The sequence below is a fragment of the Leucoraja erinacea genome, chromosome 2, assembly GCF_028641065.1.
Source record: "Leucoraja erinacea ecotype New England chromosome 2, Leri_hhj_1, whole genome shotgun sequence".
NCBI lineage: Eukaryota > Metazoa > Chordata > Chondrichthyes > Rajiformes > Rajidae > Leucoraja > Leucoraja erinaceus.
Window position 1 is genome coordinate 123,070,700 of NC_073378.1, and position 23,854 is coordinate 123,094,553.

The 23,854-nt window shown below is 53.1% G+C and overlaps 1 protein-coding gene across 1 annotated transcript in view; it reads right to left on the reverse strand.

The window, feature by feature from the left end:
* The window catches only part of LOC129706055 (probable flap endonuclease 1 homolog), a 39,807-nt gene extending 16,294 nt beyond the window's left edge, over positions 1 to 23,513 (reverse strand). Inside the window, 14 exon segments of the mRNA XM_055650020.1 lie at positions 1,187 to 1,317; positions 1,800 to 1,829; positions 1,831 to 1,945; positions 2,934 to 3,085; positions 7,273 to 7,407; positions 7,757 to 7,817; positions 8,933 to 9,069; positions 10,347 to 10,444; positions 11,210 to 11,255; positions 13,286 to 13,365; positions 19,821 to 20,109; positions 20,674 to 20,776; positions 22,626 to 22,710; positions 23,340 to 23,513. Of these exon segments, the coding sequence (XP_055505995.1) occupies positions 1,187 to 1,317; positions 1,800 to 1,829; positions 1,831 to 1,945; positions 2,934 to 3,085; positions 7,273 to 7,407; positions 7,757 to 7,817; positions 8,933 to 9,069; positions 10,347 to 10,444; positions 11,210 to 11,255; positions 13,286 to 13,365; positions 19,821 to 20,109; positions 20,674 to 20,776; positions 22,626 to 22,710; positions 23,340 to 23,421 (1,544 nt within the window). The 5' untranslated portion in view covers positions 23,422 to 23,513.
* Between the last annotated feature and the right edge of the window lie 341 nt (positions 23,514 to 23,854).

Consider the following 23,854-nt stretch of genomic DNA (forward strand, 5'->3'; position numbering starts at 1 on the left):
TTGGATACCTGTACATTGGAGAGGGGAGGAGGGGGGGGGGGCATATAACGGGTATGTTCACTGGCCCGCCAGCCGTCTGGTCTTTCCCTCTTCTCCCCTCCCGTCAGGCAGAATATATGGAGACGTGAAAGCATGTACCACCAGATTCAGGAACAGCTTCTTCCCTGTTGTTATCAGGCTACGGAATGGTCCCGCCCTAAGCGCTCGGGTGTAGTTCCGATCTTCCAACCCACATCATTGTGGACTTTGCACTTTTTTTTAATCTGCACATTCTCTGTAGCGCTAACACTATATTTATATATAGTATAGTGTGAATGGACAGCACACAAAACAAAGTTTACCACTGTATATCAGTACACGTGACAATTATAAAACAATTACAAATCCATAATATCACCCAGAGGCAACTATGGACAAGGCCACCATTACACCAACATGGTGGCCATTTCAAAGGCATGGTGGCCGTTTCACACACATGGTGGCCATTTCACACACATGGTGGCCATTTCACACACATGGTGGCCATTTCACACACATGGTGGCCAGTTCAAAGACATGATGGCCATTTCACACACATGGTGGCCAGTTCAAAGACATGGTGGCCGTTTCACACACAGGACAGACATTTTAAACATATGGAGGCCAGTTCAACATGGTGGCCATTTCAAAGACATGATGGCCATTTTACACACATGGTGACCATTTTGCACACATGCTGGCCAGTTCACTGACATGGTGGCCATTTCACACATATACGATGACCATTTAACACACATGGTGGCCCCATGTTGGCCATTTCAAAGACATTGTTGCAATTCACAGACATTGTGGCCATTTCACACATATGGTGGTCATTTCACACACATGATTTGCTAAAGGGGAACTCTAGCCATTTGGCCTGACCACAGATGAGGGGCACGGACTGACCACCGGTCAAGGTCAGGGCCGGAGTGATCTCTTGAAGCAGTAATCTGGGGCTTGGGGGGGGGGGGGGGGGGGGGGGGGGTGTTGTCTGCATCGAATGAGTTAGCCAGTGGCAGAGTTTCCGGAAGGTTCTCTGGCCGGCAGACAGGGCGGTGGAGGGGGGATGGGGGGAGAGGTGCGGGGGGTGAGGGGGGGTGGAGGAGGGCGGGGGGGGGGGTGGGGGTGGTGGGTTGTGTCTCTGGGATGGGCAGGGTTCTCTGGCCCCGGCAGGCGGCGGAGGGCTGGGGGGCAGGTGCGTGAGGGGGGGGGGGCGGCGGGCGGCGGAGGGTGGGAGAGGTTGCGGCGAGCAATCCTCCGTCTCGTCTTCGGCAGCTTGAAGTGAGGCTCGTCTCCCTGAGGGGGGGGAGATGGAGAGAGAAGAGGGAGGGAGAGTGGTGGGGACAGATGAGGGTGGAGGGAGGGAGGGAGGGATGGAGAGAGAGTGGGGAGAATGAGTACAGTAAGTGCACCCTGTACTCCGTTCTCTCACATTACCATCAACTCCCCAGAACCCACTAGGAACAATTTACAGAAGCCAATTAACCGACAAACCTCTCTGCCTTTGGGGTGTGGGAGGAAACCGGAGCACCCGGAGAAAACCCACGTGGTCACACCCCCTCTCCCCCCCCATGGCCCTCACACAGTGCCCCACACCCCTACCTGGTGGCAGTACTGGAAGCACCCCATCCCCATTCATCTCCCCACCCCCACCCCCCCACCCCACCCCTCTGGTCGCCAATACCACGTCTCACCAGTCCCCTCCCCAGTCATTACCCCCCCAAGTACGGTACAACAGGACCCCCCGCCCCAAGCTGCCCCCCACCGTACCCCCGTACCTGGCGGCGGTACCGCAGCGCCCCCACGCGGGCTGTAGAAGTCGTCGAGCCGCTGCTGCCGCTCGGCCGTGAACATGCGGCTGCGACGCTCCACCTCCCGCAGCGACTCGCGCAGACGCTGGATACGGCTCCGCACCCGCCGCTCCCTGCAACACACCGCACCGTGGGGGGAGGGGGACGACAGACCGGGGCAGCGGGCAGAACCGGGGGGAGAGATGGGCCACGGGGGGGGGGAGAGCAATGGTGAGGGGGATACGGGGGGACGGTGGGGGACGAGGGGGGGGTTGAGATGGGGGAGGTGACCAGGGGGATTAGGGGGGAAAAAGGAATGGGGGGGTTGAGACGGTGGGGGTCACAAGGGGGGTGAGACGGGGATGGGGGTGGGGGGGTGAGACAGGGGTGGAAGTTGAGGGAGGTGTGAGTGAGGGTGAGATGGGGGTGGGGGGGCGAGATTGGGTGGGGGGTGAGGGAGGTGTGAGTGGAGGTGTGACGGGGTGGGGGGGGTGAGGGAAGTGTGATGTGGGGGTGTGACGGGGTGGGGGGTGAGGGAAGTGTGAGTGGGGGTGTGACTGGGGTGGGGGGGGTGAGGGAAGTGTGAGTGGGGGGTGTGACGGGGTGGGGGGGGGTGAGGGAGGTGTGAGTGGGGGTGAGACGGGGTGGGGGGGTGAGGGAGGTGTGAGTGGGGGGTGAGACGGGGTGGGGGGTGAGGGAGGTGTGAGTGGGGGTGAGACGGGGTGGGGGGGTGAGGGAGGTGTGTGAGTGAGGGTGAGACGGGGTGGGGGGGTGAGGGAGGTGTGAGTGAGGGTGAGACGGGGTGGGGGGGTGAGGGAGGGTGTGAGTGAGGGTGAGACGGGGTGGGGGGGTGAGGGAGGAAGGTGTGAGTGGGGGTGTGACGGGGTGGGGGGGTGAGGGAGGTGAGTGGGGGGTGAGACAGGGTGGGGGGGTGAGGGGTGAGGGAGGTGTGAGTGGGTGTGAGATGGGGTGGGGGGGGTGAGGGAGGTGTGAGCGTGGGGAGGGGGGGTGTGACGGGGTGGGGGGGGTGAGGGAGGCCTGAGTGGGGGGGGGGGAGGGGGGATGTGACGGGGGGGGGGGGGGGGTGAGGAACGTGTGTGAGGGGGTTCGGGGTTGACGTACTTGGCGTGCTTCTCGTGCACCAGCAGCTGCACCAGCCCCTCCTCGTCAGGAGCCCCCCACTCCAGCGTCACCCCCCCCGGGTCAGTCACCGCCGGCTGCAGGAAGAGGCGACGAGCCTCCCGGTACGGCCAGTCCTCCGGCACCGCCAGACGCTGGGGAGACACAGAGAGACACGGCTAGACACGGCACACTCCACCGGCACTGCCGGCCGCCAGGGACACAGGGACGGGGAAGACACGGGTAGACACCTCCCAGTTCCTCATCCCACCATGAACCCCAGACGCCGCAGGGAGACACCATCTGGGACCTGTCTGAGCGCTGTCTCATAGAAACATAGACAATAGGTGCAGGAGTAGGCCATTCACCCCTTCGAGCCTGCACCGCCATTCAATATGATCATGGCTGACCATCCAACTCAGTATCCCATCCCTGCCTTCTCTCCATACCCCCTGATCCTTTTAGCCACAAAGGCCACATCTAACTCCCTCTTAAATATAGCCAATGAACTGTGTGGCCTCAACTACCTTCTGTGGCAGAGAATTCCACAGATTCACCACTCTCTGTGTGGGAAAAAAATGTTTTTCTCATCTCGGTCCTAAAGGATTTCCCCCTTATCCTTAAACTGTGACCCCTTGTCCTGGACTTCCCCAACATCGGGAACAATCTTCCTCCAACATCGGGAACAATCTTCCACAGTCTCCACTCCCCCCACGCCCCCACCACATGGCTGACCCAATACCAGCCTCTCCCACAGGGGAGGGGGATAGGGAGAAGGGAGGGAGTGGACTGTGTCTGCAGGTGGGGGAGGGGTGGGGTGTGTTGGGGGGGGGGGGGGGGGTTAGTCCACCTACCTCGGGTGCTGCACCACCGTCCAGGAAGCAGTGGGGTTTTTTTTGTGATATGAGCAGAATATGGCCATTCGGCCCATCAAATCTACTCTGCCATTCAATCTATCTCTCCCTCCAAACCCCATTCTCCTGCCTTCTCCCCATAACCCGACACCTGCACTAATTAAAGATCTATCTATCTCTGGATTAAAAATATCCATTGAAGGCCTTCACTGACCTCTGCGGCAAGGAATTCTACAGATTCACCACCCTCTGACTAAAGAAATTCCTCCACATCTCCTTCCTAAAGGGACGCCCTTTCATTCTGAGGCTGTGACCTCTAGTCCTAGACTCTCCTGCTAGTGGAAACATCGTCTCCACATCCAGGACTTTCACTATTCGGTAAGTTTCAGTGAGGTTCCCCCTCATTACTTCTAAACTCCAGCGAGTACAGGCCCAGTGGCGACAAACGCTCATCATATGCTAACCTATTCATTCCTGGGATCATTCTTGTAAACCTCCTCTGGACCCTCTCCAGAGCCAGCACATCCTTCTTCAGATATGGTGTCCAAAATTGCTCACAATATTCCAAATGTGGCCTGACCAGCGCCTTAGAGCCTCAGCATTACATCCCTGTTTTTTTAATTCTAGCTCTCTTGAAATAAATGTGTTTGCCTGTTTTACTTCCGATTCGACTTGCAGATTAACTTTTTGGAAACCTGTCCCTTTACACTTCCGATTTCTGAATTCTCTCCCCTTTTAAAAAATAGTCTGCGCCCTTATTCCTACTACAAAAATGCATGACTCCACACTTTGCTACACTATATTCCACCTGCCACTTCTCTGCCAAGTCTCCCAACCTATCCCAGTCCTTCTGCAAAGTCCCTGCTTTCTCTACACTACCTGCCCTTCCACCTATTTCCGTATCATCCACAAACCTGGCCACAAAGCCTTCAATCCCCTTATCCAAATCATTAATATACAACGTGAAGAGTAGCGGCCCCAGCACCGACCCCCGCGGAACTCCACTAGTCACTGGCAGCCAACCAGAAAAAGCCCCCTTTTATGTAAAGGGGGGATTTAGTATAGGATTGAAACAGAGGTGTGAATAGAGTGTGGGGCAGTGGGAGTAGTGTGGGGATGTGGGGAGAGATCAGGGCAGTTGGATCAGTGCCCCCCTTTATCTGTAACCTCATCCTTTATAATGGACGCTAATATCTCACCAAAGTCAGACTACCCGGACAGGAAATACCAAGAAATTCCTGCCATTGCTGTTCCACCGCCACCCCGTGCTAGGGTCCTTTTCCAGTTAACTTTGGCCAGCTCCTCCCTTATGCCACTGTAGTCCCCTTTGCTCAGCTGTGACACTGGCACATCTGATTTCATCTTTTCCTTCTCAAATTGCAGGTTAAATCTTATCATATTATGGTCGCTACCTCCTATTGGTTCCTTCAGTTCCCTTATCAAATCTGGTTCATTACATAACACTAAATCCAGAAATGCCTTTTCCCTGGTAGGCTCCACTACAAGCTGCTCTAAGAATCCATCTCAGAGGCACTCTACAAATTCCCTTTCTTGGGGTCCCAGTACCAACCTGATTTTCCCAGTCTACCTGCATATTGAAATCTCCCATGACCACCGTAGCATTGCCTTTTTTATATGCCAATTATATCTCCTGATGTAACTTGTACCCTACATCCTCACTAGTGTTTTGGGGGCCTGCAAATAACTCCCATTAGAGTCTTTTTACCCTTATAATTTCTCAGTATCCACATTGACTACATCTTCTGATCCTATGTCACTCCTTGCTAAAGACTGAATTTCATTCCTAACCAACAGAGCTACCCCATCCCCTCTGCCCACCTTTCTGTCTTTCCAATAGGAAGTATAACCTTGAACATTCAGGTCCCAGCTCCGATCCTCTTGCAGCCACGTCTCCGTAATTCCCACAACATCATACCTACCAGTTTTTTACTGTGCTACATGCTCATCCACTTTGTTCCTTATGCTAGGTCCATTCAAATAAACACCTTTAATATTCACCTCCCCTCCTCTCACACCCGATTTTACCCGACCTTATTCTCTTATCCCTTCTTAAACTTTCCATCCTGTTACTTCTGGGAACTTCTGTAACTTTTCCTGCACTCTCTTTCCCTATAACTCCGCCCTCACACTTCCAATTTCCCCTCTCGAACGGCCCCCTGAAGCACGGTGCCCTGGTCAGGTTGCTCATCCTTCCTGCAGTCCCCACTCTTGTCTGCACAGGGAGCAAGAATGTCAGACCCGCTTGACCGGCTCAAGGGCTGAGCTTACCTCTAACTCAGTCCTCACCTTTGTTTCCCTGCCTGCCTCACTAGCAGTCACACACTCTACAACAGTGCTTCTTAAACTATTTCAGTGTCATTCATCCTTGAGTCTTTATCACAAAATTTCATTCACCCTCGACTAAATTTTCTAATGTTTTTTTTTTGGTAATTTTCGTTTTATTCTCCCTTGTGTATAATTTTATATGTAATAATTTATTTTGTCACATGAGCAAAAAACGTAAATTAACTCATTCACCACAAAATAATTTCATTCACCCTTGGGTGAACCATTCACCAATTTAAGAAGCACTTGCTCTACATCACCACGGGCCATGTTGGAAGCAGTTTAGCCATTTAGAACAGAGACGAGGAAACACTTTTTCCTCACAGAGTGGTGAGTCTGTGGAATTCTCTGCCTCAGAGGGCGGTGGAGGCAGGTTCTCTGGATGCTTTCAAGAGAGGGCTAGATAGGGCTCTTAAAGATAGCGGAGTCAGGGGATATGGGGAGAAGGCAGGAACGGGGTACTGATTGGGGATGATCAGCCATGATCATATTGAATGGCGGTGCTGGCTCGAAGGGCCGAATGGCCTCCTCCTGCACCTATTGTCTATTGTCGGTTACTCTAGCGTCTGTGATTGCCTCCACAAACACAGCGCCCAGGTCATTCTCCCCGTCCCTGATGTGCCGCAATGTTTGAAGCGCACACTCCATGTCATTCACCTTTGGTCTTAGTTCCTCAATTACCCAGCATTCGTTGTGGATGTGGTTTGGGTGGGGTTTGAGGTGCGGGGGGAGGGATGGTTCTGGTGGGGTTTGGGGTGTGGTGGGTGCAGGTGGTTCTGGTGGGGTTTGGGGTGTGGCGGGTGCAGGTGGGGTTTGGGGTGCGGGGTGGTTCTGGTGGGGTTTGGGGGGAGGGATGGTTCGGGTGAGGGTGGGTAAGGGTTGGGGTGGTTCGGGTGGGGTTTGGGGCGGGGCGGTTCGGTGGGTTTTGGGGCGCGGGGGGATGGTTCAGATGAGGTTTGCGGTGTGGGGGGGGGGGGGGGTTGTTTCGGTTGGGGTGCGGGGGATTGTTTGGGAGGGACTGCCCCACCTACTTCTGGCTACAGGTGCTGCCCCACACAGTTCAGGGTGCAGTGGTTCAGGAGGGGTTCAGTGGGAAGGGGGGGGGGGGGGGGGGGGGTTAGAGGAGTTCGGGGATCACTTACCCCGGGCCGCAGGTGCTGCACCCACCCCGTCCAGCGAGTGTGGTGCTGCTGCAGGAGGGGCAGGGCACGTCCCGGCCCCACCCCACGGATCTTGTCGCAGTAATCACAGCCCAGCAGGATGCACAGGTCCACAAACTGGGGGGGGGGGGGGGGCAGAGTGCAGCCGGTCACACCCCACACACACACAACTTACAGCCCACCCCAACCTTACCCCCCCCCCCCAACACACAGCTCACACCCCACCCCAACCACTTACCCCCCCCCCCCCCCCCCCGCCATCGCGCTACACACACTGACCCCCCCCCATCTCACCCTCGCCCTCATATCTTCTTGCCCCCCTCTTCCCACCCACCTCTCCTACTCCCCAGACAGGGGTCAGTAAACAACCCCCCACCTCCTCCCCGGCTGAGCTCCCACCCCTGACCCTCACGTCACCCACCCCAGCCCCTACACGGAGGGTCATAGACGCACGCCCCTGACTGACCTGCTCGTGTGACAGCTGCAGGGCCTGGAGCACGGCGGGGAGGGAGAACTCCTCCACTCTCCTGGGGTGGGGGGCAGAGAGAGACGGGGGGTCACACACCAGCCCGGCACTACCCCCCCCCCCCCCCATCCCTCCCCCCGACACCCACCCAGAGACCTCCCTCTCACATGCACCCCACTCTCCGTCCCCCACACCCACCCACCTCCCCACTCCCCCACACTACCAACACCACCTCCCATATCTCTGATCCACCCCTCCTTCCCCACTCACGTGTGTGGGCTTACCGTGCTGGCGGTGCCATACCGTGACTACAAGCATGTGTGGACTGGCGGTGACGTGACATGACTACACTCACGCGTGTGGGCTGGCGGTGGCGTGTCATGGTGACATGACTACACTCACGCGTGTGGGCTAGTGATGACATGACGTGTCCTCCACTCACGCGTGTGGGCTGGCGGTAACGTGTCTACACTCACGCGTGTGGGCTGGTGGTGATGTGTCATGGTGACGTGTCTACACTCACGTGTGTGGTCTGGCTGGCGGTAACGTGTTTACACTCACGCGTGTGGGCTGGCGGTAACGTGTCTACACTCACGCGTGTGGGCTGGCGGAACGTGCCTACACTCACGCGTGTGGGCTAGTGATGACATGACGTGTCTCCACTCACGCGTGTGGGCTGGCGGTAACGTGTCTACACTCACGCGTGTGGGCTGGTGGTGATGTGTCATGGTGACGTGTCTACACTCACGTGTGTGGTCTGGCGGTAACGTGTTTACACTCACGCATGTGGGGCTGGCGGTAACGTGTCTACACTCATGCGTGTGGGCTGGCAGTAACGTGTCTACACTCACGCGTGTGGGCTAGTGATGACATGACGTGTCTCCACTCACGCGTGTGGGCTGGCGGTAACGTGTCTACACTCACGCGTGTGGGCTGGCGGAACGTGTCTACACTCACGCGTGTGGGCTGGCGGTAACGTGTCTACACTCACGCGTGGGGTGGCTGGCGGTAACGTGTCTACACTCATGCGTGTGGGCTGGCGGTAACGTGTCTACACTCACGCGTGTGGGCTGGCGGTAACGTGTCTACACTCACGTGTGTGGGCTGGCGGTGATGTGTCATGGTGACGGGTCTACACTCACGTGTGTGGGCTGGCGGTAACGTGTCTACACTCACGCGTGTGGGCTGGCGGTGACGTGCCGCACCAGCCGGCTGCAGCCGAAGGGCAGGGCGTCCATGTCCTCGGTGGCCGTGCAGTGGACCAGGCCGGCACGGACCAGCGCCGCACACGTGGCCTCCGCCTCACCCGGGGCCTGCGGGAAGGCAGTGTGTCACAGCAAGGTCACGGTGGGGGCACAACGGGGTCACAGCGGGGTCATGGTGGGGGCACAGCGGGGTCACAGCAGGGTCACGGTGGGGGCACAAGGGTGCACCGTGGGGTCACGTCAGGAGCACTGGGGTCAGAGGGGTCATGCCAGGGGCACGGTGGGATTAGGCCAGGGCACTCCACGGTGATGGGCAGCATGCTGGGGTCACACTGGTGTGTCAGTCCAGGGGTCACATCGGGGTCAGTCCAAGGTCACACCAAGGTCAGCGTCCAGCTCACCTTCCCCCCCCCCCCCCCCCCACTACTGGACATTAGTGACAGAACTGTCACACTAAAGCCCTTTATATTTCTGTCCACCTCTATCACACTGCCCAAGTCTTGGAGATACACTGCAGGGAACACACCCTTCAACACAGTAGCGCAACGGGTAGAGCCTCTGCCTCTCAGCGCTAGGGACCCCAGTTCGATCCTGACCTGGCGTGTGTGAGTGTGTGTGCGCGCGTGTGTGAGTGAGTGTGCGCGTGTGTGTGGGTGTGCGTGCGTGTGCGCGTGTGTGTGAGAGGGTGAGGGCGTTGGAGTGTGTGTATGTGAATGTGTGAGTGAGTATGTGTGCCTGTGCGTGCTTGAGAGTGTGTGTGTGTGTGTGTGTGTGTGTGTGCACGTTCCCCCTGTGACCGCGTGGGTTTACTCCGGGTGCTCCGGTTTCCCCCTACATACACGTGTGGCCCTCTGTAAATCGCCCCTATTGTGTAGGGAGTGAATGAGAAAGCGGGATAACCTAGAACTGGTGGCCGTGGCCTCAGTGGGCCTATGGGCCAATGTCCCTGCTGTATCTCAATCTATCATTCGTCCATGCCGACCAAGGACCCCCATTTACCCTAATCCCACCTGCCCGCATTTGCCACAGATCTATCTAAACCTTCACCAGCAGCTGTTCAATTCCATCTATTCCTCTCATCATTGCGTACGCCTCCATAAGATCTCATCCTCCTGCACTCCAAGGAATAAAGTCCTAGCCTGCACAACCTCTCCCTATGGCTCAGGCCCTTGAGCCCTGGTAACATCCTCGTGAATCTTCTCTGCACCCTCTCCAGCTGAATGACATCCTTCCTGTGGCACGGTGACCAAAGCCGAACACCAAATACTCCAATTGCATCCTCACCAACCTCGGTACGTATACAACAAGAAACCAATAACATTGGTGCGGTCTGCCCCGTGCTACCCCCAGTGTTGGGCTGAAGGGCCTGCGGCCGGCGATCGTACCTCGATGTAGGGGACGCCCAGGAGAGTGAGCAGTCGCTGGCAATCCTGCCGGCCATTCCTGACGAAGCTCTCCACCGGGACCTTGCCGTCCAACGCTGCTGTGGAGGGACAGGGGGGAGAAAGAGTCAGTTAACACCGGCCGGAGAGTGGGGGGGGGGGGGGGGGGGGGGGGGGGAGGGGGAGGAGAAACCGCAGGGTCAAAACTGTCCAGCTCCTGGTCACACCAATCCTCAGCTCTGACCACAGCCTGTCCACTGGGGTGGGTGGAGGTGCCGCAGGGAGGTGGGATTGATACAGGGCGGTGGGATTAGTGTGGGATTGATGCAGGGCAGATGGGGCTCGTCAGCCTGGGAAGGCGGTCCATCTAGGAGAGGAATAACTCTGATTTAAAATTTAAAACCTCCACTGCCTTGTGGCCATATCCAGTCATGGAAAAGGCTCCAGGAGTAAACCTCAAGAAAATCCATAGTCGGAGCCCCTAAGGCAGTTTGTCGTTGTCTACAACCTCGCACTGGCAGCTCCTGCGATGGCGCTGGTGCCAAACTGTAACGGCCCTGCTGTTCCATTGGATCGATCAGTGACGTGGAGAGGGGGACGTGCTGCATGGGCAACAGCCTGTCCTCCATATGACATCGCCCAGGCTTGCATCCGACCAGAATCCATCACCCATGGTGAGTCATGACCGAGGGGGCCTACTACACATGCAGGGCTGTGGGGAGAGTGTGGATCAGTCAGATTAATGGGATTTATACAGGGCTGTGGGAGAGAAGAGGGCTGTGGGATTGCTGTTGTAAGGAGCAGTCACACGCTGGATGGGCCGAATGGCCTGTGGGTGGAGCTCTGGGGCGGCATGGATGTTTTACCTGCTGTGTTTTGCTCTCCTGTCCTTTTTTCTCTCTGCTCTGTTCCCTGTCGGGGAGAAGAGGAGATGTTAGCAGCCCACATCAGATAGCCTGCAGCCTCTGCCCCTCAGTACAATGACCCCCCCTCCCCCAACGCCATGCTCCCACCTTCTGGAATGTGGGAGCAAACCAGAGCACCCGGAGGAAACCCACGCGGTCACAGGGAGAATGTGCTGAACTTTCTTTATTGTTTATTATGGGTTTTACAGAGTACGACGCTTCCATATCTGTTGTGTTGCTGAGAGAATGAATGGTGTTGCTCCATTTCAGGACATATGACAATGAAACACTCACAGACAGCACCCGAGGTCTGGCGCTGTGAGGCATCAACTCTACCGCTGCGCCACCGTGCTGCCCTGTTGATCTGGAACGCGGCCAGGCAGATGAGGTGTTGTCCCTCACTATTCCATGGGCCCTTGTTGTTATGGTGGAGGATGGGCGGAAATCCGGGGGGGGAAACACGAGGGGACATGGCCCCCCATGTTTTGAGAGGCGGGGGGCAATCCCCCCCCCCCCCCCCCATGTTTTGTGACCTGGGCGCGACAGCCAGTGTCAAATTGCCTGCGTGCCCCAGGTCTGGTTGTGGCAGCGCCTTTACCACCTCAGGCAATTGAGGAAATTCAAAGAGTCTCCGAGGATCCTCCAGTGCTTCTACGCAGCGGCGGTGGAAAGCATCTTGTCCGGGAACATTACCATCTGTTTTGGGAATTGCTCTGCCAAGGACAAGAAGGCTCTGCAGAGAGTAGTGCGAACGCACTATGGGAACTTCACTCACCCCCCTGCAGGAACTATACAACAGGAGGTGCAACTCCAGAGCAAACAAAATCATGGGAGACCCCTTCCACCCCTGCAACGGACTGTTCCAGCTGCTACGGTCAGGCAAACGCCTCCGTTGCCATGCTGTGAGAACGGAGAGGTTGAGGAGGAGTTTCTTCCCAGAGGCAATTCGGACTGTAAACGCCTATCTCACCAGGGACTAACTCTACAGAACGTTTTTCCTTCCATTATTTATTATGTAAAAGAATATGTGTGTTATGATTGTGTTTATAATTTGTTTGGTTGTTTTGTTGTTTGTCTTTTGCACAAATGTCCGCGAGCATTGCCACTTTCATTTCACTGCACATCTCGTATGTGTATGTGACAAATAAACTTGACTTGGTGCCCAGGACAGCTCGCTTGCTCCACACTCCAAAGACGTGCAGGTTTGTAGGTTAAGTGCTTCGGTAAATTGTAAACTGTCCCTAGTGTGTCGGATGGTGCTAGTGTACGGGGTGATCGCTGGTCGGGCGCAGACACGGTGGGCCAAAGGACCTGCAGTTCCCAGGTCCACTGCGTGCCCAAGTTGGCTCACCTGCCCCAGGTCTGGCTGCAGTTCCCAGGTCACAAAAACTAGTTGAAAAAATATATATACGTCTGCAGGCCGGATGATTTTGGGTTACGGGCCGGATCTGGCCCGTGGGCCGTAGTTTGCTGACCCGTCCTAGATGTTAGGCCTCACTGTGACCCCCCCACATGTTTTAAAAGCGATTTCCACCGGAGGACACAGACAGACAGATAATCCCTTCCACTGTCCCTGGACTGGGGAAACGGAAGGCATGAGTTATGAGCAAAGGTTGAGCAGGCTGGGACTTTATTCCCTGGAATGCAGGAGGTTGAGGGGGAGAACTTATAGAGGTGTACAAAATCATGAGGGGAATAGACTTTAGAGATTCAGCACAGAAACAGACCCTTCGGGCCCACACGGACCAGCGATCATTATTCTACACACGTGCATTATTCTACACACACACACACGCCAGGGACAATTTTACAATTTTTACCAAAGCCAATTAACCTACAAACCTATACCTCTTTGGAACATTGGAGGACATCCACACGGTCACAGGGAAAATATACAAACTCCATACAGACAGCACCCGTAGTCAGGATCGAAGTCGTGCCTCTAGTGATGGAAGGCAGCAACTCTACCTCTGAACGTGGGAAGGTCACGTACAGCTCATCTCTCCCCGAGCGGACGAGTGTGGACCCTACACTTACCCCAGGGGGCGCGTGGGACCCCTCCTCCAGCGAGGGCCCACCCTCAGCTCCCCGCATCTCACCACACGTCTCCTGGGTCCCTGCAAGGCAACAAGACCTTCAGACAAAGGGCCAGAATTAGGCCATTCGGCCCATCGAGTCTACCTCGCCATTCAATCATGGCTGATCTATCTACCCCTCTCAACCACATTCTCCTGCCTTCTCCCCATAACCACTGAAACCCATAGTAATCAAGAATCTGTCAATCTCCACTTTAAAAATACCCAAAGTCTTGGCCTCTACAACCGGTTGTGGTAATGAATTCCACAGATTCAACGCCCTCCGCCTCAAGAAATTCCCTTTCAAAAGGTACATCCTTTTATTCTGACGTTGTGGCCACTGGTCCTCGTTTCTTCCACCAGTGGAAACATCCGCTCTAATCAGATTAGTTGATACCATACATAAATGCAATCAGTTCATACTCAAGTACGATAGGTAGACCAGGGGAAGATACAGAGTGCAGAATATAGTTGTCAGAATATGTAGCGCATCAGTTCCAGAGACAAAGTCCAATGTCCACAATGGGGTAGAGGTGAATTGGGCAGTACTCTAGCTTATGGACTGTTCAGAAGCCTGATAACAGAGGGGAAGAAACTGTTCCTGAGTCTGGTTCAAGCTTCTTTATCTTCTGTCAGATGGGAGCAGGTAGAAGGAGGAATGGCTGGGGTGAGATAAATCTTTGATTTTACTTCGGAGTCACGTGAGTGACTACGTGAAGAACCCATCCAGCACGCATGCGCGACATGGGCGTTCACGCAGTGCAACAGCGCCGAACGGGAGTACGGGCGCTCCCGCTACAAGCTTGAAGGAATGGGCTGTTAGGCAAGTACTTACCTACAGGTTCAAACTCACAACTTTGCTCCTCTTTGTGCACCAGGGGAAACTAGAGCAAAGCAGCACGGAGGGAAACTGCCCCCGTTCGACTCCAGGGAAGGAGCGTTCCGTCAGTGGAGGGGCGAGAGGCGGCACCTGGACCGCACACGCTGCGGTCCACAGTCGGGGTACTGAGCCGATGCCCAGTCCGCTAAGAGCTGTCTGACCAACAGCAGCGGACTGGAGGGAAATTCAAAAACCGGCCGGTAATCCCTGCATACTCCCGACAAGGAGACTCGCCGCCCGAGAACGACAGAAATGCTGCCCGAAAACGCCAGGCAGCCTCTAGAGCAAAGTCGGCAACCAAACCTCGGGCTGGAGACAGACACGGAAGATGGAACCGGCACTTCAAACTACCGCCCAAGAGCGAGTAAGTGTCTGTTTTCCAAGCCTAGAGAAAGGTCATGGAGTAAAAACTCCAGCGAGACTTGCCTCGGGAGCTGGGGCAAGCTCGCCAAGGGAGCATAACACTCCCGCTCCAGTGCACTAACAGCACTGGCGATCTCCCTCATCAGAGGAGATCGATGGCGACCAGGGCTGGGCTGGTCAAGAAGAGGGGTCACTGGCTGAACAACATCGGGAGTATGCTTGAGGCACAGGACCAGGAGGAGCTGCTGGGTGTGAGATACCGCTACGTGGCTACACCACGAGCGAGATGGCCGTTACAGCCTAAACTGGCGGCCAGCTTACTACCTGTCTTTCCAAAAAACCTCTCCAAGACAGGTAGTCATGAGGTGTTGGATTTTATCACGCCTCCCCAAAATTGCATTTACTCAAAGTGCCTACCATTATTGGGGGAACATTGAGCAGGGCATTTAAAAACCCAAATATCTTAAATTGCATTTGATACCCCTGACGTCGGCTATCATTTTCGCATGCTCGTTGCAGAGGGGCAGGGTAGTATGGCAAAACACCTGACCCTACTGTTCAACACAGTATGCGACCGCAACCTCTGGAAGGAAGTCATAAAACCTGCCCTCAACCTAAAAAATTCACAGGACTGTGAGAACGCCGACCTCACAACCACAGATCCCGCTATCTGATATATTTACCAAATCAAGTCTAAAAATTGGACGAAGTATCCAAGATATTCGGCCTCGTGAGGGCAGGGTCTGGAATGAGCAAACCACACAAAACCAGACAGTAGTACCTCCACGCGTCCACCAGTAGGACTGTCTTATGAAGAAAGACTGGATAGACTTGGTTTATACTCTCTAGAATTTAGGAGATTGAGAGGGGATCTTATAGAAACTTACAAAATTCTTAAGGGGTTGGACAGGCTAGATGCAGGAAGATTGTTCCCGATGTTAGGGAAGTCCAGGACAAGGGGTCACAGCTTAAGGAAAAAAGGGGGAAATCCTTTAAAACCGAGATGAGAAGAACTTTTTTTCACACAGAGAGTGGTGAATCTCTGGAACTCTCTGCCACAGAGGGTAGTTGAGGCCAGTTCATTGGCTATATTTAAGAGGGAGTTAGATGTGGCCCTTGTGGCTAAGGGGATCAGGGGGTATGGAGAGAAGGCAGGTACGGGATACTGAGTTGGATGATCAGCCATGATCATATTGAATGGCGGTGCAGGCTCGAAGGGCCGAATGGTCTACTCCTGCACCTAATTTCTATGTTTCTATGTTTCTAGTAGGCGTCTACTTTAATGATACTGGTGAAAGCTCGGGGCCCCGCATGCCAGTCCCCATAAGCCTTTTCAGGCCAGGGCCCAGAGCAGGCCCCATGGAAAATGTGCCACCCCCCAACAACACCATCCCAACAGACAAGGAACCAGAAACCGAAGAAATGAATACACCACTAAACAACAGAGAAGGCTGATGAGTATGGTTCCTACCATCACATAAAAGGTGAAGGGTTTGTACTAACAGGGGGGGGGGGGGGGTCACACCTGGGTTTGGAAGCATGAACTATCACACTTGGTAGTTATATACCAAAAAAGTATTCAAGGAGAAAATTTGAATTAAGAAACTTGCCACCAGTTCAGCATGAACCCCAAAGGGGTTTACCCTCCCACTAAAAAAAGAACATGAGGGACTAGCTAACTGGAGAAGATATACAAAAGGGTCATAAAGAAGTCTAATATGAACCTTTGGTACCAAAACACCCAAAGATGGTGTATGTCGCACCATCATTGACTTAACCACTTGGGTATTTTCACCAGGTATACACACTTTAATGGAAACTTGTAACTGCTAACCGTGGATTTCCTAGGATACTTTATGGTAGACATCGACTTAAAAGATGCATACTATTCAGTACCCATTCATAAAAGATCTTCGGAGATACCACAATTTACCTGGATGGGGTAACTATGGCAGTATAAATTATTGACAATGGCTAATATGAGCCAAATCTGTTTTCCAAGATATTCAAACCAGCCCTGATACTATTAAGGAACATATCGTCATGGCATGTCTCTATGATATTAACGACAGACAGAACCATGGAAATAGCTAAATCAGCAGCATTAGCTACTAAAACTTATTTAGCCTGGGCTTTGTCATACAATCCAGATAAATCTACGTTGACACCATCCACAACTATTGACTATCTGGTATTCAATTAACTCAATCCACTTGTCTATAACGTTGCCAAAAGGAGAGTCAGCATATGACACAACCTGTAACAATTAATGGTATCAATCAACCAACCATTCAACAAAGTGGCAAGAGTAATTGGGAATTAGTAGCAGCATTACCAGCTACTTAACTTGAACCGTTCCATTAGAGCTAAGGTGCTAGTGTTTAAACAAAATAACCCATACCCAGAACAGGTGGTAAATGGACTAATCTGGAGTCGTCATCACTATAGACACTGGGCATAAAACCTAGTTGGAGATATTGAGTGCGTTCTATGGGTAAAAGCATATTGTTCAGTAGTGCACCATTTTGCATGTTCGTTTATAAATTGACAACATCACAGTGGTGGCATATACTGACCACATGGGCGGAATAAAATCGATATCATGTGACAATTTATTTAACAATTGGTAACCGTATGTCGTCAAACATATTTGACCATCAGCAACTTACCTACGAGGTGAGCTAAATACTGTAAACAGACATATTAAACCAAGGTATTTGCTGAAATTACAAAGCAATATGGAACACCAGATATCGATTTCCTTGTATTCCAATTGAATCACCACGTACCGATGTATGTCGCATGAAACCAGACCTTGAGGCAGCGGCAATGGGTACATTCCCACTGAACTGGGGGGGGGGGGGGGGGGGGGAATCTAATCCATATGTTCTCCCCTTTTCTACCTCATCAGTCAGATACTACGGCCTCATCAGTCGGGTACTACGCAAATTACAGATGGACTCTGCTTCAGGTATTTTGATAGTACCCGACTAACCTACACAGTCATGGTTCCCAGTGGTCCTCGACATGGTCATTAAAACCCCAATGATTTTTCCCAGTAGCCCAGACTTATTAACTTACCCAGTATCAGGCATAAGCCACCCATGCCACGATAAATTAAACTACTGGGTTGCAGAATTGGGAAGACCACTGCTGGGCCTGGGTTGCAGAATTGGGAAGACCACTGCTGGGCCTGGATTTGTCAGACAACACTATCGACACGATGACAGCATCCCATCGCATATCCACAAGGGAACTATACTTGGCGAACATCAAGAAGTGGGAAGATACTGTTCAAATACAGGAACTACATATTCAACTACAACAAAACCTGTACTGGAGTTCCTGGCAGGTCTTCACCACAATGAAGGACTCAGCTACAGCAGCATTAATACAGCCAGAAGTGCTCTGTCAGCCTACTTAACTCAGACACCAGGACAACAGGCCATAGGGTACCACCCACTGGTGATCAAACTCAGGAGAGGCATATTCAACTTTAATCCCCCAGACCTAGGTACACCTAAATCTGGGATGTCAGTGTGGTGCTGACGTACCTTAGGGAATGGTCACCAGCCAGGTCCCTCACTCTGGAACAGCCTACCCTGAAGATGGTCATGCTGATGGCCTTGTCTCAGCACAAAGAGTCCAGTTCCTCCATCTACTACGATTGGACAATATGGTTATAACACCAGACCGTGTCACATTTACCATTCAGGGGCTGGTCAGAGCAGACCAGGAACATCAGGTCCAGTCATGGAATTCCGGGCATACCCACCTGAACCACGGTTATGTGTCATGACCCACTTATTGAATTACATCGACACAATAAGAAATCTCCGAGGGAGAGAAAAAGCCTTATGGGTCAGCCACTAGAAACCTCATGGTCGGGTGACAAGCCAAACTATCTCAAGTGGTTCAAGCAGGTACTGGGAGTTGCTGGAGTAAATACTAACATGTATAAATCTTACTCCACCAGGGCAGCATCCACATCGGTGGCTAAGAGGATGGACGTGCCTATGGACCACATCCTGGCTACAGCGGGGTGGTCTATGGAGTATACGTTCCAAACTTTTATAACAACCTGTATCGTTTGCAGATAAAGTATTAAAATCTGCAATATATATAATTTAAGCCTGGGGGAGCATTTTGGTCTTGTTATTGTTAATAACACCATTATTGTTTTACAAACAGATTCATGGTTGATTACGATAACATACTTCCTCCCTCGAATGACTTCGGCAGCGAGTGAAGTATGAACTGTTACACGGTTTGAAATCACAGAGCTTTAAAATCTTCACGTAGTCACTCATGTGACTCCGAAGTAAAATAGTAAGATTAAATGAGAACTTACCAGTTTGAAGTTTGATCTGTATTTTATGAGGAGTTACGATGAAGGATTACGTGCCCTCCGCTCCCACCCTCAATTATAGAGATCAACTGGTATTTAAGTTCTCCTTTTCTTTACTATGTTTATTTCAATTATTATGTTTTCTGTGATTCCACACCGCTACTTTGAAGTATGTCGCGCATGCGTGCTGGATGGGTTCTTCACGTAATCCCTCATCGTAACTCCTCATAAAATACAGATCAAACTGGTAAGTCCTCGTTTAATCTTACTATTATGTTGGCTGCTTCCCTGAGGCAGTGTGAAGTGTAGATGGGGTCGATGGTGGGGAGTTTGGTACGTGTGATGGACTGGGCTACATTTTGCAAGTAGCAGAGCAAGGATAGAATTAAACACAGCAATCTAATTTTTTTAAAAAAGGAAATATCCATGGAACTGATGCGCTACAATGCTGAGAACTATATTCTGCACTGTGTATCTTCCCCTTTATTGTACTGAGTTTGACAATTGTTCTTACTCATAATATTATCTGATCTGATTGGGTAGCATGTAAAACAAAGCTTTTCACTGCACCTCGATACATGTGACAATAATAAACCTAAACCTATGTTATCAATTTATTTACGATATATTACCTCTGTAGTAGGTTTACAGGCCTGTTATTCTGCTGCAACTATGAAGTTTCTTGACTTGTTGCCACTTGTGTTGAGATACAGTGAAAGCTTTGTACGCTATCCAGTCACGTCATGCTGAACACGAGTACAATCAAGGCACACTGACATACGTTCAACAGGTAGTGCATGGAGAGAACTACCAGAGCACAGATACAGAGAAAGTGCTGATTACAAGAAACTCCAAGTACGTCAATGCTGTAGGTTGGAGCGCCGCTCACACGCAATGACAGCTCACCTTTGCAGGCCGGCTCCGCAAAATCTGGGACCTGGCCACACGCGTGTTCCTGGCTCTCCGGGGCCTGGCCACACGCGTGTTCCTGACTCTCCGGGACCGAGCCACATGCGTGTTCCTGACTCCCCGGGACCTGGCCACACGCGTGTTCCTGATTCCCCGGGACCTGGCCACACGCATGTTCCTGATTCCCCGGGACCTGGCCACACGCATGTTCCTGGCTCTCCGGTACTGGGCCACACGCGTGTTCCTGACCCACTGGGTCGGCTTTCCACGTTTGCCTCTTGCGAAGCTGCAGGCAGGAAGAGACAACAGCAGCAGAGGTCACACAACAGTCGAGTCACGAGTGTTTTATTGTCACTTGCCCCAAAACGGAAGAATGAAATTATTACAGCACCACGGTTTTGCAAACACAGTATTCAATAGAAAACACCTCAAGTGTTTGAACAAAATTCAAAAAATAAAAGACCCAATATAGTGAAAAAACAAATCAAAGCCAGAAGTCTCCAGTGGAACGAACCCAGCCAGTTCACAGCTCGTAGTTTGTGGTGTTCAGCAGCCTGATGATTGGTGGGGAAAAGCTGTTCCTGAACCTGGACTTTGCAGTTTTCAGTCTAGTATTTATGAGTACAGTGCAGGCAGGCCCTTCGGCCCACAATGTCCATGCTGAACATGATGCCAGGTTAAACTAATCTCTGGCAGCACAACTACGCCTCCCATGTTCTGTTCCCATTGCATGTGACAGTCAGACACCGGGCATGTGTGTGTGTGTGTGTGTGTGTGTGTGTGTGTGTGTGTGTGTGTGTGTGTGTGTGTGCGCGCGCGCGGAGGAAGCAGGGGGCGGGTGGGGACTCACCACACGGGACTTCATCCGTGGGGCCGGCCCGTCGAAGACAAAGACGGGTTTGATCCCCTTCTCGAGCAGGCTGGCGGTCCGGTAGAAAACACCCACGATCTGGCTGCAACACAACACAACACAAAGCTGGGTTGAGGGAGGGGGACCCGTCGTGGCACACGGCAGTCGTGCTCCTGCTGCCCGCGGCCATCTATGTCTCTTCATTAGTTCATCAGACACACGGGCAGAACTAGGCCTGCACGGCCACAAATGGGCCCCGACCTCGGGTGATTCACACAGGAAGAGGACTTAACTTTCTGGTGCCTTTCCCCACAGTGGAAATGTTTGATTCTGCTGTGGGGGACGTTTGTGTTGAACTCTATAATGTGTTGTGTCCATTTTCTTTACTTTTTTAACCTTTTTCTATGGTTTGTATGGAAACTTATTATTTATTTTATGTAAAGCACTTTGGTGTCAATGCGAGTTGATTTAAAACGTGCTATATAAATGAAACATACTTACTTACTTACTAGGCCATTCGGCCCATCAAGGCTACTCCGCCATTCAATCATGGCTGGGCCATCTTTCCCTCGATACCCCATTCTCCCCATTAACCCCGACACCCGTACTAGTCAAAAACTGCCAATCTCCGCCTTCAAAAAAAATCTACTGACGGCCTCCACAGCCTTCTGTGACAATGCATTCTTCAGATTCACCACCCTCTGACGAAATAGATTCTTCTTCATCTCCTTTGTAATGATACATCCTTTAATTCTGAGGCTATGACTTCTAGTCCTAGACTCTCCCACTGGTGGAAACATCCTCTCCACATCCACTCTATCCAAGCCTTTCACTATTCGGTAAGTCTCAATGAGGTGTACCCCCTCATCCTTCTAAACTCCAGCGCGAGTACAGGCCCAGTGCCGTCAAATGCTTATCATATGTTAACCCACTCATTCCTGGGATCATTCTTGTTAAGGGTCTGTCCCACTTTCACGACCTAATTCACGACCTTTTTTACTCGTGGACATTTTTCATCGGGCTAGAAAAACGCCCCGACCTACTTGATGCCACGAGTACCTACGACGAGCATCACGACCCACCTACGACCTCGTGACGACCATGCTGCGAGTACGAGTCAAGGACAAACTCGGCAGAGGTTGTGAATGTGGGATAGGCCCTCAAACCTTCTCTGGACCCTCTCCTACACCACCATAGCCTTCCTCAGATATGGGGCCCAAAGCTGCTCACAATAACCAATGCCTTATGAAGCTTAACATCCCTGTTTATATATTCTAGTCCTCTGGAAACAAATTCTAATATTTCAGGAACTGGCTCCTGGTCTCCCTCCTCAGCACGGTCAGTGGTAAATGGCCTGGACTCCACGCTGGCCCAAGTGATCCAACCTGACCAGCCCTACACGATATCAGCCAATCCATCCAGGACAATATCCATTGGCACGGACTATAAGGGTCGAGATGGCCTGTTTCCGTGCTGTAATTGTTATATGGTTATTGTTATATGGTTATATCTGGTCCGGGACCAGGTCTACCTGTCCCAGAGGGCTGGTCAGTCAGTCAGTCACATGTCTCACCCTTTGACAGGGTGGGATCACCAATACCATCAAACACAGTATAGTACAGCACAGGAACAGACCCTTCAGCCCACAAAGTCTATGCTGAACATAATGCCAGTACCGACTCTCATGTGATCCATATCCCTCCTTTCCCTGGATATGGAGGGAGGTGGAGGGAGAGGTGATATAAAGGGAGGGGGAGGTAGAGAGGGAGGGGAGGGTGAAGGGAGGGAGGATAGGTGGAGGGAGTGATGTGAGGGGACAGGGGAGGTGATGTGAAGACATGGGGCCGGACTGAGGGGTGGAATGAGGGGGTGATGATGTGGAAGGTGGGGGTAGGGTGGTGGATGGGGAGGTGAGGAGAGCGAGGGGCAGGGGGAGTGATTGGGTTCCCCACCTGAGATGGTGCAGGTATCGCCGGTCGGGCCGGGCCATGCGGAACTGGTTCATGACCACGGCGGCATCCAACGCCATCACACTCCCTGAGGGCCAGAGGAACGGTCAGCACGGCACAGAACAGCAGGGGGCAAGGGGGGGGGGGGAGAGAGAAGGGGCAGGAGGAGGGGGAGAGGAGGGAGTAGGGATGCAGGGCAGGTCGAGGGGGAGAGGAGGAGGGGTAGAGGAGGCAGGAGAAGGGGGAGAGAGGAGGCAGGAGAAGGGAGAGAGGGGAGCAGGGGAGAGGAGGCAGGAGAAAGGGGAGAGAGGGAGCAGCTGGTCCGTGCATGGGCTGAGGGAGGGGAGGAGGGGGGACCTGTATCCATGCCCCTCACTGCCTGCCTCTCTCCACCCCTCTTTCACCCTAACTCCCTCCTCCCCTCTCTTTATTTCCCTCTCCTCCACACACTCTCCCCTCCTCTGTCTACACCCTCTCCATTGTCTCTCCCTTCCTCTCTCCCCATCGTTTTCTTTCTCACATCCCACTCCTCCCCCACTCTTTGCTTCTCTTCTCTCTACCATCTGTCCACCTCCCTCTACCCTATTCAGAGCCCCTGCTCCCCCCCCCCCCCCCCCCCCGTCTCTCTCCGGGAGTGTCGTCTCCCCACCCGATCTCTCCCTTCCCCTCCCTTTCTTTCCTCTCTACTACTCCCCGTTTTCTCTCTCTCTCTCTCACCCTCATACGCGTAGATGCTTTTGCTGGTGATGGCCCCGGCCGCCCGTTCCCGGATCAGCTCCGCCAGCCGGTTGATGCCCATGGTCGGGCCGGGTCGGGTGGGACTGACCAAAGATCCTCTATAGCGGAGCTCTGGGACTGACGACAGCTCCGGGAACCTGCAGCCGCTGCTGAGAGAGGGAGAGAGCGGCCCGAGAGTAAACAAAGGGGGGGGAGAGAGGGGGAGAGAGAAGTGGGAGAGAGGGGGAACAGAGAGGAACAGAGGGGCAGAGAGGGGTGATAGAGGGAGAGGGAGAAAAAGGGGAGAGAGGGAGAGAGCGAAGGAGAGGAAGAGGGGAGAACGAGAGAGGGAGAGAAAGAGAGGGGGAGAGAAAGGAGGGAGAGGGAGAGGGAGAGGAAGGTAGAGGGGGGGGAGAAAGAGAGAGAGAGAGAGGGAGAGAAAGAGAGGGGGGAGAGAAAGAGAGGAGGGGGGGGAGAGAGAGAGAGGAGGGAGAGAGAAAGAGGGGGGAAGGGAG